At 38.8% G+C, this 16,098-nt stretch overlaps 1 protein-coding gene across 5 annotated transcripts; it reads left to right on the top strand.

Annotated features, from left to right (window-relative positions):
- Nucleotides 1–173: 173 nt before the first annotated feature.
- cracdlb (cracd like b) lies at nucleotides 174–16,072 on the top strand. 5 transcript variants are annotated; one of them, XR_004777019.1, is made up of 15 exons: nucleotides 174–236; nucleotides 4,471–4,579; nucleotides 5,808–5,856; nucleotides 6,528–6,583; nucleotides 8,340–8,496; nucleotides 8,858–8,990; nucleotides 9,178–9,339; nucleotides 9,445–9,513; nucleotides 9,675–9,884; nucleotides 10,182–11,424; nucleotides 11,747–12,165; nucleotides 12,529–12,601; nucleotides 15,316–15,426; nucleotides 15,874–15,982; nucleotides 16,050–16,072. XR_004777019.1 is itself a non-coding variant. In XM_027005618.2 (13 exons), the coding sequence occupies exons 4-13, from the start codon at nucleotides 6,544–6,546 to the stop codon at nucleotides 14,049–14,051; spliced, it is 2,574 nt and encodes an 857-aa protein (XP_026861419.2). In that variant the 5' UTR covers nucleotides 174–236; nucleotides 4,471–4,579; nucleotides 5,808–5,856; nucleotides 6,528–6,543; the 3' UTR covers nucleotides 14,052–15,165. The 5 variants fall into 5 exon arrangements, 3 of the variants coding, with proteins under 3 accessions (XP_026861419.2, XP_026861418.2, XP_035391027.1); XR_004777018.1 differs by lacking the exons at nucleotides 15,874–15,982; nucleotides 16,050–16,072 and adding an exon at nucleotides 13,910–14,917 and having other exon boundaries at nucleotides 15,316–15,399; XM_027005618.2 differs by lacking the exons at nucleotides 15,316–15,426; nucleotides 15,874–15,982; nucleotides 16,050–16,072 and adding an exon at nucleotides 13,984–15,165.
- Nucleotides 16,073–16,098: the final 26 nt, after the last annotated feature.

The following is a 16,098-nucleotide window of genomic DNA, read 5'->3' as shown; positions in this document are numbered from 1 at the left end:
TATTTGTATTGCTTACACGTTAATAAATGCAGAGACACATTTTAGGGTATATACTGCTCTAAACTGTATAGATAGTACCTGCCTATGTAGATGGGGCGGAGATGTGTGACGTTGCTTTGTAGGTCGGCGGATTTTAACCAATCACGGTTTACATCGTTGAGCAAGCCTAGTATGTTTTGAGGCTGGCATTACACACTGTCCTCGCTCACCTGTGCGTCTAGGATTCTCACTTTCAGGTACGATGTTAATTGTTTGGTTGCGTTGTTAATTACATTCACTTGTGATGTTATTTGGATGTATGTATACGATTTCTGAATGTCCAGTAAAAATGAGGATGTTCATACTGTATAAAAAGGGAACGTATTAAAGGTTATAATTCAAAAGACGCATTCCAGACTTAACATTGCCGCTGTCAGACTCATATAGTATATACGTACATACATTTGTCACTTTTTGAGGTCTCTGAGTCGACCCGAAGTGAGGATAAAGCCCCGCCTGTACGCACTTTGAGTGGTCTTGGGTTCACTTTTAGCGAGCGAGTAAAATAATAAATCACTTCAAGTCAGATAAATCAAATGGTAAATCAATATTAAACACGAGAGGAAGTGTTATCCACACGTTGTACAGATTACATCCGATCTTAGACTGTAACGCAGCCCTATTCCCCACTGCCTCAGCCTGCGGTTTAAACTAGTGTAGAATTAGCCTATGTTTAACCTGTATCCCGCAAATAGCCCGCAAGATTTTATTGCGATTTTGCCTCGTTCAACAAAAGCGCTATTAAGAGATTCCTTTATACAGCTGATACAGAATGGAGATGATGTTAAAGATGTTAAAGCGATGAAACAGCCGCTATACACGCTCTCAGATTGAAACAGCCCCCAAAACATCCCCAGACTACTAAAGATCAAGCAAATATCGAACGCTCATCTTACAAAGGGGTGATATAAGAATATGATATTACTTAAATTAAGCGGAACCTGAGGTCAAGATCATGAATTGGTCTAGCGACTACCCTAAAATAACAAAAACTAATCAATTTGTCAAATGTAAGTAATACGTATGTGTACATAGCAAACAATTATGTGTTTGAATAGTGTAATTGCAGTGATATGGGTTAGAATGGGGTATGAACCAGTCATCCCATCTCACCTGCAAAGCCTTGTCTTGTTAAAGTTTTAAAAGGCTGGGAACTGTTCAAACATTGGACTGGTTTACCCACACCTGTCTCAGACAGGTCAGGGCAATATCTTAATTGAAATCTGCATGCATAGTGCATTGAATGAGCACTGTTCATGTACATTACCTAAAGTGCATAATATAGACGTTTATTATATGGTTATGGTTGACTGCATGTGACTTGTGGAGTGTACTGTGTCCTTGTGCTGGTGGTGGTGGTGTGTGTAGTGGTGGTCAAATCAAAGATTATCAAGGATTAACAAACACATTGGAATTACACTGTATAATAATCGACATCTCTAAGTTAATTAAGTATGGATGCTCTCTGACTCTATGCTTTACTCATTGCCTTTTGAACAATGTGATGTCCTTCCTTATTGTTTTATATGAATATCAATGATGAGTATAACCCCAGTTACACTGGCTCAAATATCTAAACAGGTATGGTATATCGTATTTGTCCTGACTTAATTTGGGCTTGGGAAACTAGGCTTGGGAGTTCTTTAGAGAGTAACCAGGGGAACAGATAAATGTATCATTATTAGACTTTCTTCATGATGGGTGTGCTGTGTTTGCTACTGGAGGAGGGATTTAGTCAACCAAGACAGTCTGCAGATAATAGCTGTCCAAAGGTCAGTGAGCAAAGAGTCTGGGCTCTCCGTATGGTACTGAGAAACTTGGTGAGTCTGTAAAATGCTGTTAATGATCAGCTATGGTCACTCTCTTGCACCTCAAAGAGCATCAAACACAAACATGACAGTTAATGTTTAATTAATTTTTTTTTTTAAGTTAATGTGGTTCACTGTCCAGAACATAACGAAATCTGAGCTATGATAGAAAAAAGCTTGCCTATCCAGACTTGATTCAGAGACAGTATTTAAGGACATTCTTGTTCTTAGCACTTCTAGCACTGTACTACGTAGTATGAATGTTGTGATCAAAATTAATGAATGAAATGTTTGTGGCTCGATATTTCACAACAAAAGCAACAACAAAATAATACCAAAAAAACTATTATTGTTGTTGTTGTTGTTGTTATTATTATTATTATTTAGTAGTAGTAGTAGTAATCGCAGGAGGAGTAGTATTACTACTAGTATCAGTACTATTTTTAAGATCACACCTGTATCAGTAAGGAAAAGCTGTCTGTATGCAGATTCATTTGCAAAAGAGTGAACTCAGATACCACATCCTTCTCTGATGAATAAGTGTATCAGTGTATCTCTTCCCAGTGAAGATAACATTACTTCTGAGCCCAACAGCACCTGAATTAGAGGCATTCAGATGACCAGTCGGGGAAGTGAGGTACAGTCTAAAATGAACATTAGTTCCTAACAGAGGACAGCAAGAACATTCTATGTCCTACTCTGGTTGTGCCAGGTATAGAAATAACAGCAGATTAGTAAGCAAAAAGTAATGAGGTATATAGATTGTGCAGTTAATCCATACAATATTGCAATTACAGATACAGTTTATAGACATTTTTAGTTAGTGCTGTTTAACTTTGAGATTTTTCTCATTTTGTTTGATTCTGCTTTTTGGAAAGAGCTGTGCTGGTTACACAGGTTGTATTTACAGCACTGGGCAGATGCTCTTATCCAGAGCAAAATGTATCATTATGCCAGTATTTGTGCCTGCAGGGAACCAAAACAATGATATTGGTATTGGTAGCAGCTCACACTGCTGTCTTCAGCACACAGAGCCCTGGCAGTGTTCACTAGTCAACACTTAGACACAGAATTTTGTAAATATTTTAGAGTTAAAAAAAACAAAACAAAAGAGCAAATTTTGATCAGAAAACAAAATCCCCCCCACTGACACATTTCGAGGCTAATATGCTTGTCAGCAGAACCAAGGCTGCGGTACTGGGGCAGACTGTAAAGGCCAGCTGGGACTTGCATACAGAAGGCTCAGTGATGTAATGGCTAATCGATGGGGATACTCTAACTGTACTCCCGGAAATTTGCATAACTGTTAGTGATCTTATCAGTGCATGGTCAGGCAGGCCCTGGAACTATGTAAATGCAGCAGGAAAACATCTGCTCGTCCAAACAGCTGGCTTTTATATATGAGCATTTAGGGGACAGATTCCCTAGCAAATAGGGAAGACCTTTTATGAATTTAATAGGAGACTGTCATAATATAATGCCTTGCCTGTTTTGTTTCAGTTATGGCAGAACTGTCAGTACACTGGAGATGTACTATAACTAAGCTATGCCTTGATATGTAGGTGAATAATGTAAGTGTTAATTTAACACTTACACTTAACATTTAATTTAACACTAATATATCACTAATCTAACACTAATTAAATTTTTGAGTAGCATACATTACTATAGAAATTGTCCTTCATTATAGGTCTCGTGGGACTCATCAAGTGCTGTGATGAGACTGCAGTTCTGAGATTTGTTATTTGTTCAGTGGCTTTTGTAATGAGTTTCTGTGTGTGCGTGCATGTGTGTGTGTCTGTGTGTGTGTGTGTGTGTGTGTGTGTGTGTGTGTGTGTGTGCGCGTGCGTGTGTGTGTGTCACTGGCAGTCATTGGGAACAGTGCAGCATACCCAGTACCTTGCCAGAATGTTGAAAAGTTCAGTGGAATTCCTTCGCAGAAAAAGACCCACACTGGAGCTTAACTCTTAACATGCTCTCACTTCCACCTGCATTTGTCGATGTTTAGCTGTAAGTTGAAGGGAACAGTTACTTATTTCACATGTTTATTAACATTTAAGGGAAAAGATCACTGCGGCATATCTATTAAAAATGCATTTGTACCCGAAAATAGACAGGTCAGCAAACTTCTAGGAGACTTTTCAGCAAACCAGAGGGTGGCTGGCATTAAAGAGAACACAGAAGGCAGCCAGGAAATGGTATTGTTTAATACAAATCAAGATTTATTTTAAAAAGCTCATAAAGGGATTCAATAAAAAACTTACCCTAAGAGCACACACACACACAGAAAAGTAAGAAAAAGGAATACATAATATAATAATCAGTAATGACGTTATTATTTTCCCATTAGTGGTTGTGTATGACCCTTTAAAGGTAAACCTTGTGTAAGGACTTCAATGTGTTGGTCACAATTCATAATACTATAAAAAGCAGTCAGATACCACTGTATTCTCATTGTATCCTCTATCCATGTTGAATATGTTGTGTCAAATAGAGGTATATAAATTGGGATGTTTTCTCAATTTATTCTCCCATGCAGTCTCTTTCCCTAGTACTAAGCAGTGTGTGTGTGTGTGTGTGTGTGTGTGTGTGTGTGTGTGTGTGTGTGTGTGTGTGTGCTCAGCCTTCTCCCCAGAGAGATACAGGCAAACAAGGAACAAAGAAGAATCTACGGCAGCGCTCCAGGAGAGACAGAGAAAGCGGCATCACTTAGCTTGCATTTCAACCTGCTGGTGAGTTTACAGTATCCAGATAAAGAATATTTACACAAATAGGTCTACATGCAAATATATTAATTGATATTAAAGTCTGAGGGCGCAGTCCATATAGAACATACTCTTCAATAGTGCAGGGTTGGCAACAAACGTTTCTTCTACAGAGGTGTTTTGCACTCGTATCTGTTGTACTCACGTGTACATCATATTTAATCTGCTTTCACGTGTTTTGCTGTTTCTCATACAATTGCCTTTTCCCTTTACAAACCGAATATTGTCGTGATACAAACAAAAAACCCACAATGGCTGGATTAAGTCAGATGGATTATCCTCTGTGATGTCACTGGATTGAAATCGTCATTAGTTGATCTGTGTAGTTCTCCCTAAGCAAACCATAGCGGAATCTACACAATACAATCTTGGAAGTTTAGAATTCTCTTCTGTGACGTAGCTCATCGTATTACCTAGCCTAATTCATTTGATCTATGTTCTAAATAAAGACGCTATTGTCTGCTGTTCTGTTAACTGTTTGCTCTCCCTAGACAAACACAATAACCTGCAGTGACTTGTTTCAGGCAGGAGTGAAAACCTTCTGAGAACCAATGATATCAGATTTTTCGGTAAAAGAAAATGAACAATACTCGTGGCAGGTGTGTGAGTGTGTATATGTGCGCAAGAGTAATGAAGTCGTGGAAGAGTCTACTGGCTGATTTGATAGTAACAGAATGTGTACACAAAAACATGTTCACACATCTAAAATCACTACATGTGCATCAAATGGTGGATTTTGCTCTTTGAAAGCTTCCCTAGCTCAGGATAAAGTTTCAGCAGTGATAAAGAAATTTATTTTTTTTATCAGCAAGTCTCCACTGAGGACCCAACATTGAAAGCAAAGAGGTACCTAAGACTCACGGAAAATTTGTGTTAAGAGCTTTGCCCTTTTCTAAATAGCTCTGCACTGAAAACAGGATAATGTGTGTGTGTGTGAGACCAACAGACCAGGGACTTTAGTCTGAGTCTATGTTTCCTTGGTTGCGACATTGTGACTGTGTGTGCATGCATGCGTCTAAATCAGAATAAGCAGTGAAAGAGATGTCTCTCTCTCTCTCTTTCTCTCTCTCTCTCTCTCTCTCTCTCTCTCTCTCTCTCTCACACACACACACACACACACACACACACACACACACAAATACAACCACTTCTATTTAATATCTCATCACCTCATCCATGCTGTGCGCATCTCTAGGTAACGGCTGTCTCTGCCTGGGCCCAAGTCAACGCTACACATGCATCAGGTGACTCAGCTGAACAACCTCTCCGATATATCACACAAAGGAAAACAAAGGAAAGGCTACTCCTTACATGTATTTCTTTTGATTCATACAAATCTACTATATTTCAAGCACTTGTGAACATATACTTAGCATATAGACATTAAATACCCACTCACCAAACACTTTATTAGAAACACATCTTGTTCTTATTGACCTTACATTTTTTACCCTAATTATTGCAGTGTAGTAAGACCTAAATACTAAAAATTCATAAGTATTGTGATCCTGGCTGGAATAGATGAAGATCTTAAACACTCCCTACAGCAATCTCCCTATGGACCATGTGACCATGTACACTAGAAAGACTGTAAACTGATGTCATATTTCCAGCAGAGTTAACTGTAACTTTAACAATGAAGTAACAATATGCAGTAATTATGATGTGTGAAACAAATATTGACAAATATTGAACTTAGATTTTTCAGAGTAGCCATGCTTTACTTTAATGACAGCTTTGCACACTCTTGATGTTCTCATAACCTGCTTGATGAGGCAGTCGCCTACGATGTGTTCAAGAAATTCTAACATACACTCAGCACTTGTAGGGTGAGGGATTAAAGTTGAAGAATAAACAATGAAAACTATTTGCTGAGTGGCCATTTAAAATTAATTTTAATGATTTAATCTCATAGATTAAACTGTAGAATCATGGAGACAAGCCCAGAGGTGGACACAGAGGAGCTAACAGGTTGGAGAATATTCTGAACATTCATAAAAGTTGTTTCAACCATACTAGTTATACATGTAATGACAAATCACACAACTTCAGATATCATATAGGAAATTCACACAATGACATGAATTTCATATATATAGCTCGGAATAAGAGACCACTACAAAATTATCAGTTTCTCTAGTTTTACAATTGATGGGTATGTGTTTGACCAGGCTGAGCAGTTTTGTTTTATTATATAAATTACTGGCAACCTTTTTTCCAAATTCCAGATAAAAATATTGTATTTTAGAGCATGTTTTTTAATAAAAATGACTAATGGTCAAAATAACAAAACAGTTACAGAAATTTCAGACCACAAATAATGCAAAGAAAACAAGCTCATATTCATTTATAAACAACACAGTACTAATATTTAAACTTAGGATGAGTCAAGAAATCGATATTTGGTGGAATAACCCGGATTTTTAACCACAGCTTTCATGCATCTTGCATGCTTTCCACCAGGCTTTCACATTGTTGTTGGGTAACTTTATGCCACCCCTGGCACAGAAATTCCAGGAGCTCGGCTTTGTTTGATGGCTTGTGACCATCCATCCTCCTCTTGATCACATTCCAGAGGTTTTCAATTGGATTTAGGTCTGGAGATTGGGCTGGTCATGATAGGGTCTTGATCTGCTGATCCCGCATCCACATTTTGATTGACCTGTGTGACATGAAGCATTATCCTGTTGAAAAAAACAATCATCAGAGTTGGGGAACATTGTCAGAGCAGAAGGAAGGACAGTTTTGTAAGTGGCTTGATTCATGTGTCCTACACAAAGACAAATCTGCCCAATTCCAGCATTGCTGAAACATCCCCAGATCTTGACTGATCCTGCACCAAATTTCACAGTGGGTGCAAGACACTCTGGCTTGTAGGCCTCTCCAGATCTCCATCTAACCATTACATGACCAGATGTTGGACAAAGCTGAAAATTGCACTCATCAGTGAAGATGGCCTTACTCCAGTCTTCTACGATCCGATCCTCATGGTCACAAACTTCAGTCTGGCTCTTCTTTTCTTCTCATTGATAAAGGGCTTTTTTCTAGCTTTGCATGACTTCAGCCCTGCCTCCAGAAGCTTGTTTCGAAGCATCCTCGCTGTGCAAGTCTCCCCAGCTGCTGCATGCCATTCTTTTTGTAGGTCACTGGATGTCATCTTGCGGTTGTTAAATGACATTCAAATGAGGTGGTGACCATCATGGTCAGTAGAGAGTTGTTTTCGACCTCTGCTAGTCTGTAGCTGTTGTTGTCCCATGTGTTTGCTGCTTGACCTTATTCTTATGAACCACAGTTTTTTTAATTTTCAAGATGGAAGCAACCTGATGCTCACTGTATCCTTCTGCCAGTAAAGCTACAATTGAACCCTTCTTTTTCTTCAAATAACCTTTCTTTTCAACTCTTTTGGCATGGTCTGTAGCTGTATTTTGACTACCCTTACTTTTTGGGTAGTCCTAGCACTGCTTTTCCCATCCAGCTGGTTCTATAACAAGAGAATAATTGGAGTGGTCTCATTTTTTTCTGGAGCTGTATGTGTATATATATACATATACCTACATGATATCTGAAGTCAATTCCCTATGATATCTGAAGTCAATACCTATATGATATCTGAAGTGGATGCAAATGGGAACATGCCAAGTTCATGGCACCCCATCAACTTCAGCAAAGTTCCCACTTGTCACAGTTCACCAGACTTATAGCATGTACTATTACCTGTGTTTATTAGCAAGGAAGAAGTCAAAGTTTAAGTTCCTGAAGACTCGACTTTTCAGCCGCCTGAAGAGGAAGGAGACTGAAGGCCAGATAAAGCAGAGCCAGTCTTCTAGTGATGTCACTACGCATCACGGCGGAAAAGGTGAAGATGACTCGGAGGACGACAGCCAGTGAGTGCACAACTTACCATTTAGTCAAATATCAATCCCTTCTATTGGATTTATTTCACATAAAGCACCTGTTGTTCTCAATAAGGCATTTAAAATAGTATAACTCTCACTGCTGTATTGTATTCAAATCAGAAATGCATCTTAGACTTGACATAAGGAAAGCCATTAATCGATTTTCATGCACTAGGTTACTGAAAGGTTAGGGATAGGGTTTGGTCATTAAAAACACTTATCCGTTTTGCCTAACATTGTTTATTTAAATTTCGAAGGGATTTTCTTACACCAATTGAATAATAAACAACATATTACAGTACACTTATTGCTGCCTGAGTCTTGACATAGTCTTGATCCAATGTTGCAGCTACCAGCACAAGACATTAAGCTCCAGAGCATTGTCACATGACAGCATCTTTCTGGCCAATGAAGTACAGTCCTCACAGTCTGAGCGTGTTCTTTCACAAGAGAATGTGCACAGCAAGATTAGAGCACTGCAGGTGAGTCAAAAGGGCCCATATAACTCAGAATGAAAATATAAATCTACAATCTGCTCCAGCCAGCCTGTGTAATCACATTCATAAACAGCAATTTTATGCTCAAAGGTAATCTAACATAATCTACCATGAACAAACATGAACGTTATGTTGTCCCGGAAGCACAGCAAATATTTTCAACTCTGGACAGTTGAAGCTGCAGCAACAGAACATGCGGCTGGGCCCCCCTCCATTGCTGATTCCTGCAAAGCGCATTGAGGAGTCTGGAACAACTTCTGAGGATGATGGTTTACCCTGCAGTCCTCCTGAAATGTACTTACAAGATGTAGCTGTGCACACAACGGCCTATAAAGTGAGTACAACTATTCAACACATTGCTGAAAACTGACCAAAAAAAGTATGCCTGAATTTCAGTTATGGTTACCATTGCTGAGTAAAATCTCTTTGTCTTTCACAGTTTCCTGACACTAAAAAGCATCTCAGTTCATTAAGTTTAGCAGGAACAGGAAGTGAAGAAGAAGAGCAGGTAATGTTACATCATGTGAAATGCTACTCCCATAAGTTATTATTACTTTCTGTTGCTGGACTTTGCTGTGACAAAGTTGATGTTGTTTTGTAATTGCACAATTACATGGTCTTACATGAAGACACTACATTCTCCTCAATTCTTTATTTGGTTCCTCACAGCCTCCATCGAGGCCTCACTCGCCAGTCTCACGACTGTCTCCTCAGGCATTCATCTCATCACCTATAGATTTAGCTTCATCCTCTTCCAGTGTGGACTTCAATAGCCCTGCCCAATATGTCCCCTGCTTAGACAACTCAGCTGCCCGACACCGTATGTCTATCAAGCCCAGGAACCAGCGCGCCAGCTCCAAGGCCAAGAAGCCACCATCAGTAAGGGTCTGCATGCACAGAACTGGCTTAAAAACAGCTTACAAACATATTAACACTCAAATAATGATAACCCTCAGATATGGTTTAGCCATTTGTTATTTATTTGTCAGCCTCTTTCTCAGCACCCATATCGCCCTCACTCCAACAGTATGAACAATTTGGCCAACCTTCTTTCGGAGAGAGAGGAAGCATCACAGTATGATATCGGCAGATACCATCAACCTTTACTCTGCTCAGGTTACAAGCTTAGAGGATGAACTGACTTCTGTTTCACTTCCTGCTAATATGTCTCTACAGGACAAACAAGAGAAGACCATGGCTTTAGAAAGTGGTCCAGTAGGTCCACCAAGCATTGATGATGAAGCCCTAAAGGCCAGTGATCCAATAGGTCCACCAAGCATGAATGATGAAGCCCTAAAGCCCAGTGATTCAGTAGGTCCACCAAGCATGGATAATCAAGCCCAAAAAACCAGTGATCCATTCCCACCTGAGGGCAGAGTCACCACCAATCCACTCTACCTCCAGCCCATGCCTGGTCTATTTCCACCTTTAAATGCTGATAGCCAGCACACAAAGGAGACTGCAGTTGATTGTAATGAAGCATATAAGACCAGTCCAGTGAAGGTTTTAGCAGCAGATTATTATGTTACAACACAAAAATCCAGTGAGAGCGTTGAAGCAGGTACCACAGAACAAATGCACACTTTGAAAAAGGCTGTAGATGCAGATGCTTTGAGAGTGGCAGAGACCTTAGCAAGACCCCGCCCTGTTCCTGCACCACGTACCAAAAAGCCAACTTTAGAAAACAGAAATATGTCTGCACTGAAAATAAATATTTCAAAATACAGAGAGTTTGAAAAGGAGGCCTTTCTTCCTGAGCTAATCTGTAGGAACACATTGCCATTTGGAGGTCTGGATGAATCTTCAAAAAAAGATAATGAGCCACAAAGACTGAACTCATTCCAGTTTTCCACTGCATCTGTAAAAAATCGCTCCAAGATGAGTGGTGAGCATGTGTCTAAGAAGGAAGATGAAAGTTCTTGCGATGAAACTTCACTGAAGCCTCCATCCTACAACCCGAATCTGGAAGCACAAATGGAGAAAACTCATAATGTGAAACCTATTGAGGTTAACAAAACCTCTTTTGCCATCACTTTGCTAAAGGAAGTAATACTCCAGAATGTCTCCAAGACAGAAGTGGAAAGAAACCCTGAACTATGTGAAGGATGTGCACAGACCATAGAAGCTGAAAAGAGTAAGAAAGTAGAGGAAAATGAAGAGAAGAAAAATCTTTTTGGGGTTAAACTCCGAACCACTTCCTTGTCTCTTAAGTATCGCTCTGATGTGGCCAAAGCAGAGGCAAAAATAAAGCGACACAGTCTGGAGGAAAATCACATGATAGGAGTTTCTGATGGGCATACTGGAAAGGAACCATCTTCCATGGACATGACAGACATCACTAATGCCAGAAATGTAAATGTTCTCACAAATCTAGCACTTCAGAACCCGGACTTACAGCAAGATACAACTTTAGACAAAGGTAACACATAGTGCGATTAATGCAGAAATAACAAATACTTTGAAAGAATTCCTGAAAACTTGTCATTAAGTATGGTCAGTGATTGTGTCTAAACAAAATGCAATTGAATAAGTTGTCTGTTGACAAGTTAATTTCTGTATTTTGAAAAAAGCACAGATATAATCAGCTATAAATGTTTTCATATGTCTTATTGATTCCAAAGTCATTACTAGTTTCTGTTTTCTTTTGCAAAGATCAGAATATATTGTATTGTCAAATAATTTTGTCCATAAAAAAGAATGAAAATTGAGAATTTTGAGGCTTAATCTTTTTTGTGTCTCAGATAAAGAGCTTCCTCCCAGACCTGTGGTAAGCTCAAGCTGGGAGGCAGATACCGGATCTGAGCCAGCACGGATGACCTTTACCCGGGAGAAGACTAGAGCCCACAATCTGTCCACCAAACCCTGTTCACAGCCAGCTTCACCATTTAATTCTACATATTCATCTACACCTAAAACATCATTTGCTCCTCCACCCCTAAGACCAACACTTCAGCATAGACCACCCTTACCACTCATCACAAAATCTGATCTTAGGACACCCCTTAGCCCAGAGCTACAACCAAGTATCCAACCAACACCACAAACTCCACCAAAACTGGCTGCAAGTACAATGGCAGAAAGACGGGTCTCATACAGTCTGAGACAAGAAAATAGCAATGTGAGCCAGTTAGGAAAAGGACTTGATCTAGTGGAAATTAAGGTCAGTAAAATAAACAAAGGCAACTCTTTTCATGCATCCTGTATAATACATTCGAAATGTGTTTATAAGTACTCTGAAAGTATAAGCACCAATAAGTACCCATAAGTTTCAGAATAAACTATTTAAAATCTTAGTTTATATGTGCATCACAATATTTGTAAACTCTATTAGTTAGAATGTGACAGTTTAAAACTAATCCCAGATCAAAATTGTATTTTGACACGTAAAATTAAAACTGTTAAATTTTCATTTGTCTAGTCTTTCCAACAGCTGGCAAAAAGAAATCACACTGGCAGTGGAAATGCATGTTATTTACTTAATAATAAAAACAATATATTATTTATTGTTGCTATGATATTACAGGGACCATCTAAACCTGGAGGCAAGAGAAATACCCAAATAGAATCTGATGTCTTCAGGAGGACCCCGACCTTCAGTAAGAACATGACTTTACATAGCAACATCTGTAACTGTTAATCATTTTCTTGGAAAGGAAACACACTGTACATTTCAGGCCAAACACCAAGAAACCAAGAAAGTGTCCTTTCTTGTGAAAAGCTCAGAACACAAAAGAGCTTCAGCTTTCAAACTTTAAAATCGTGCAAAATTCTTTCTTGATGATGCATATAAAGTTCACAGTATTTAACATAGTGACATGTTTCTGTATTTACAAGAAGTTACCAATTTATTAGGTACAACACCTCCACACAAAAATTGCACCTACCAGTCATTTGTCATTTTGTCATGTGGAGGCAAAAATCTGTTCAGCACTACATCCAGTTAGTTTTCAATTGATTACTGAATTGGGCAAAGTGGTGACCTTAATGGCATTGAACATGACATAATCATGTGCATTATAATCATGTTGGTACAAGGCATGCCAGTTTTAGCATCTCCCAAACAGTTTCAACTTTTCATGGCTAACCATTTCATGGGTTTACTGAGAAAGCATAAAACTACCAGTGATTGGTGATCTTGAAAACAAAAACAGTTGGTGGATCAAATGTGTGAAATGAGAATGGTGAGAATTCTATCAACAAACAGACATGCTACCATAAGGTAGAACAAATGCGAACCCAGTATTAGTTGAAGAATGTAATCTCAAAAATACACTATTTACTGAACTTAATCTTAAGTGTTAGCAGCTAAAGGCCATGTCAACTGCCTCTGTGTTGGAATAAGCACAGGAACATCAAAATTGGACGGTTAAGAAGTAGAAAAAGAGTTGCCTTGTTAGAGGAATTGAAGTTTCTTTCACAAGCAACATGCTGTGTCAACAGTATAGGATGGTGCAGGCAGGGTGATGCTATGGGGAATATCCACACTCAGATAGACCCATCCAGTATGCCCGAGCACCATATCATAGGACACGAATTAGCACTGAATGGTTTCAGGAACAAGACATTGAGTTTTTATTGCTTCTGTGATCTGCATGGTCACCAGATTTTAACCCTGTCAAAGATCTGTGGGATAAGGTGAAAAGGATCACTTGCAGCAGTCCAGTTTATATCTTATATTTCTTCACAACACATGCATCATTTGGTAGATTTAATGCTCAGGGAAATTCATGCTGTTCTGAAAATCACAATAAGCACAACACACTACTAGAAAGGTGTACCTAATAAACAGGCAACTCAATGTACATCATATTAATGTTACAACATACATGAAGACATGAGGGATTAATTTGACAACAGTAATTATTTTTGAGTTCCTTAGCAATATTAAATTTGTCTTTGATCAGTGCCTACTGGCAAGCCTGAGCTTTCATCATCATCATCATCATCATCATCATCATCACTACTCCCCCAACAACAGTCTCCTTCAGACACAACTCAGCCATCTTGGATGGAACTTGCCAAGAGGAAGTCTCTGGCCTGGAGTGACAAATGTTTGGATTAAAGATAAATAAGAGAAGCTCTGAAGTCAGTATGTGTAGGTTTGTAAATGAAATCAAAGAACATGTATATGCACAACTGACACTTTATACTGTTGAGTTTATAAAAACTCAAACTGATGAAATGTGCTAGATCTGCAGAAATAACATGGTTTGGTTAAAAAAAAACCTCTGAACTAAAACTCTAAAATCTACTGACATTAAATTACAGTGTCATGTTCTGTCACTGTTTCCCGTCTCACGTGGGGTGTGTTTCCTTCTTTTAGCCTTTTTACTTCTGCTTCCATCTTTACAAATAGAATATATGGAACAGATATTACCCAGACCAGAAGTTCTATTTTGAAGTATTTTCTATAAAACGTAAAATGCCTCAGTGTACTGAATCTCACAGTTTGCATATTTCTGTACTCATGGAAAATACGTTGGAGGATGCTATGATGGTCGTGGCTTCGAGAACCAGTGCAGGGAGATATGAGTTGGTACCCAACCTGCCTCAGAAACCCAACACAGATTTGGAAAGATGGATGTGGGACATTAGAAGAACTGCCAGAGGGGAAGAATTAAGAAACTGCTTGAAAATGAAAAAATACATGATGCTGTTGTGTGGCACTACCCATATGCAAAGAGTCTGTAAATACATTAAGACAATAACATGCCACACACAATACTTTCAAAAGAAAAGTGTGATATAGAACTACCATGTATATTTCATAGTATAGTTATGACAGTCATGTGACACACACAATCATGTAATAAAGTGATCATTGTGAACCTGAAGGAAGAAGGTTCAGTTCACAAATGTGTGTTGTAGGTAGCTGGTATCATGTAAGCCAGTGGTGGCTGAGTACAATGCAGGTTAGTGATTTCCCATATCAAATACATTTGATGCATCCCAGCAGTTAATTACTAGCTTTAGTATGTGACCTGGAGCAGGGCAAATACCAAACTGTGACAGTCTCTGGCCCTCTAGTATCAGAGCACATCTGATCTAAACAATGCAGTGAAAATGTCTTTTACTTTGCATTGTGCAATAAACTTCTAAACCAGCATAATTATTTATTTAAGATATTAGCAAGAATATCCAAAATTGGCCTTACATCTTACACAACAAATGCTGTTTTAATCTTAATTTATATATATTTTACATATGCTTTAATATACATATAATTTTCATATACTTTCAATAGTGTTGTACAAATACCCCAAATGTTTGCTTTGATCTTCGAAGTTATTTTCTGTTCCATTTTTATGAGAATTCTGTGTTGGAGGATGGTTTAATCCATGGGATTCCCAGGATTTATGCGTGGTTAGCATCAAGGACGAGGTTCGGGTTTCACCACACCATAAGTACAGGACACCTCCAGGTAAGTTTAGCATGCATAGTTTATTGCTAAATGGTGAAAAGAAAGAAAAAGGAAAATAAATGGAAAATAAAATAAAATGCAACAGGAGTTTAGGATTCTAAGGTTTCTCAGACATTAATCAACAGTCCTATCAATTTATATTGGATTAGACTTCAGTGCCAGTCTAAAATATAGTTGGCGGCTGCTCAATCAGCAGACAATTACTAAATGAGTAAAGCTCCCATCTCACCAACCTCCACCTCCTGTTCTACACCCTATTAAATACAGGAAGCCCCACCCTGGGCTAAACCAATATCTCACAGAGATGAGTCTACAGAAGTAAAATAATATCTTGATATAATGCAATGTGTCAGTGTCAGTCCTGTGCACCCCGTTCAATGGTCACTACATCAATAGATTTACTGGTAAGGATAAATATTTATTGACTCAGTCCTTTTCTCTCTCCAGGTGTTCTTTTTTGGCAGATCCCCCTACCCTTGTAAATTCATGGGCCCTTCTGACTTGAATAAGGGTTGGAGCTGCTCCAGCACCCACTCTTTTGGAACAAGGCTCGCAGGTAAGCATATTCTTTAGTTCATTCCATGTTGTAACAGGTATCACTAACATCCACTGTGATGGGACAGGTCTCTGACATCATCAACCGCCCCCCCCACTCCTGAGTGAGAAGCTCAC

Source organism: Electrophorus electricus, chromosome 16 (assembly GCF_013358815.1).
Source record: "Electrophorus electricus isolate fEleEle1 chromosome 16, fEleEle1.pri, whole genome shotgun sequence".
Classification (NCBI taxonomy): domain Eukaryota; kingdom Metazoa; phylum Chordata; class Actinopteri; order Gymnotiformes; family Gymnotidae; genus Electrophorus; species Electrophorus electricus.
This window is presented reverse-complemented; position numbering and strand designations above follow the sequence as displayed.

What these genes read in the sequence shown, in the direction of transcription:
- cracdlb (XM_027005617.2), top strand. Translation starts at nt 6,544, where the DNA reads ATGGAGACAAGCCCAGAGGTGGACACAGAGGAGCTAACAG. An exon ending in TGCACACAACGGCCTATAAA is followed by an intron (nt 9,340 to 9,444) that starts GTGAGTACAACT and finishes TGTCTTTCACAG; the next exon opens with TTTCCTGACACTAAAAAGCA. An exon ending in TTGATCTAGTGGAAATTAAG is followed by an intron (nt 12,166 to 12,528) that starts GTCAGTAAAATA and finishes ATGATATTACAG; the next exon opens with GGACCATCTAAACCTGGAGG.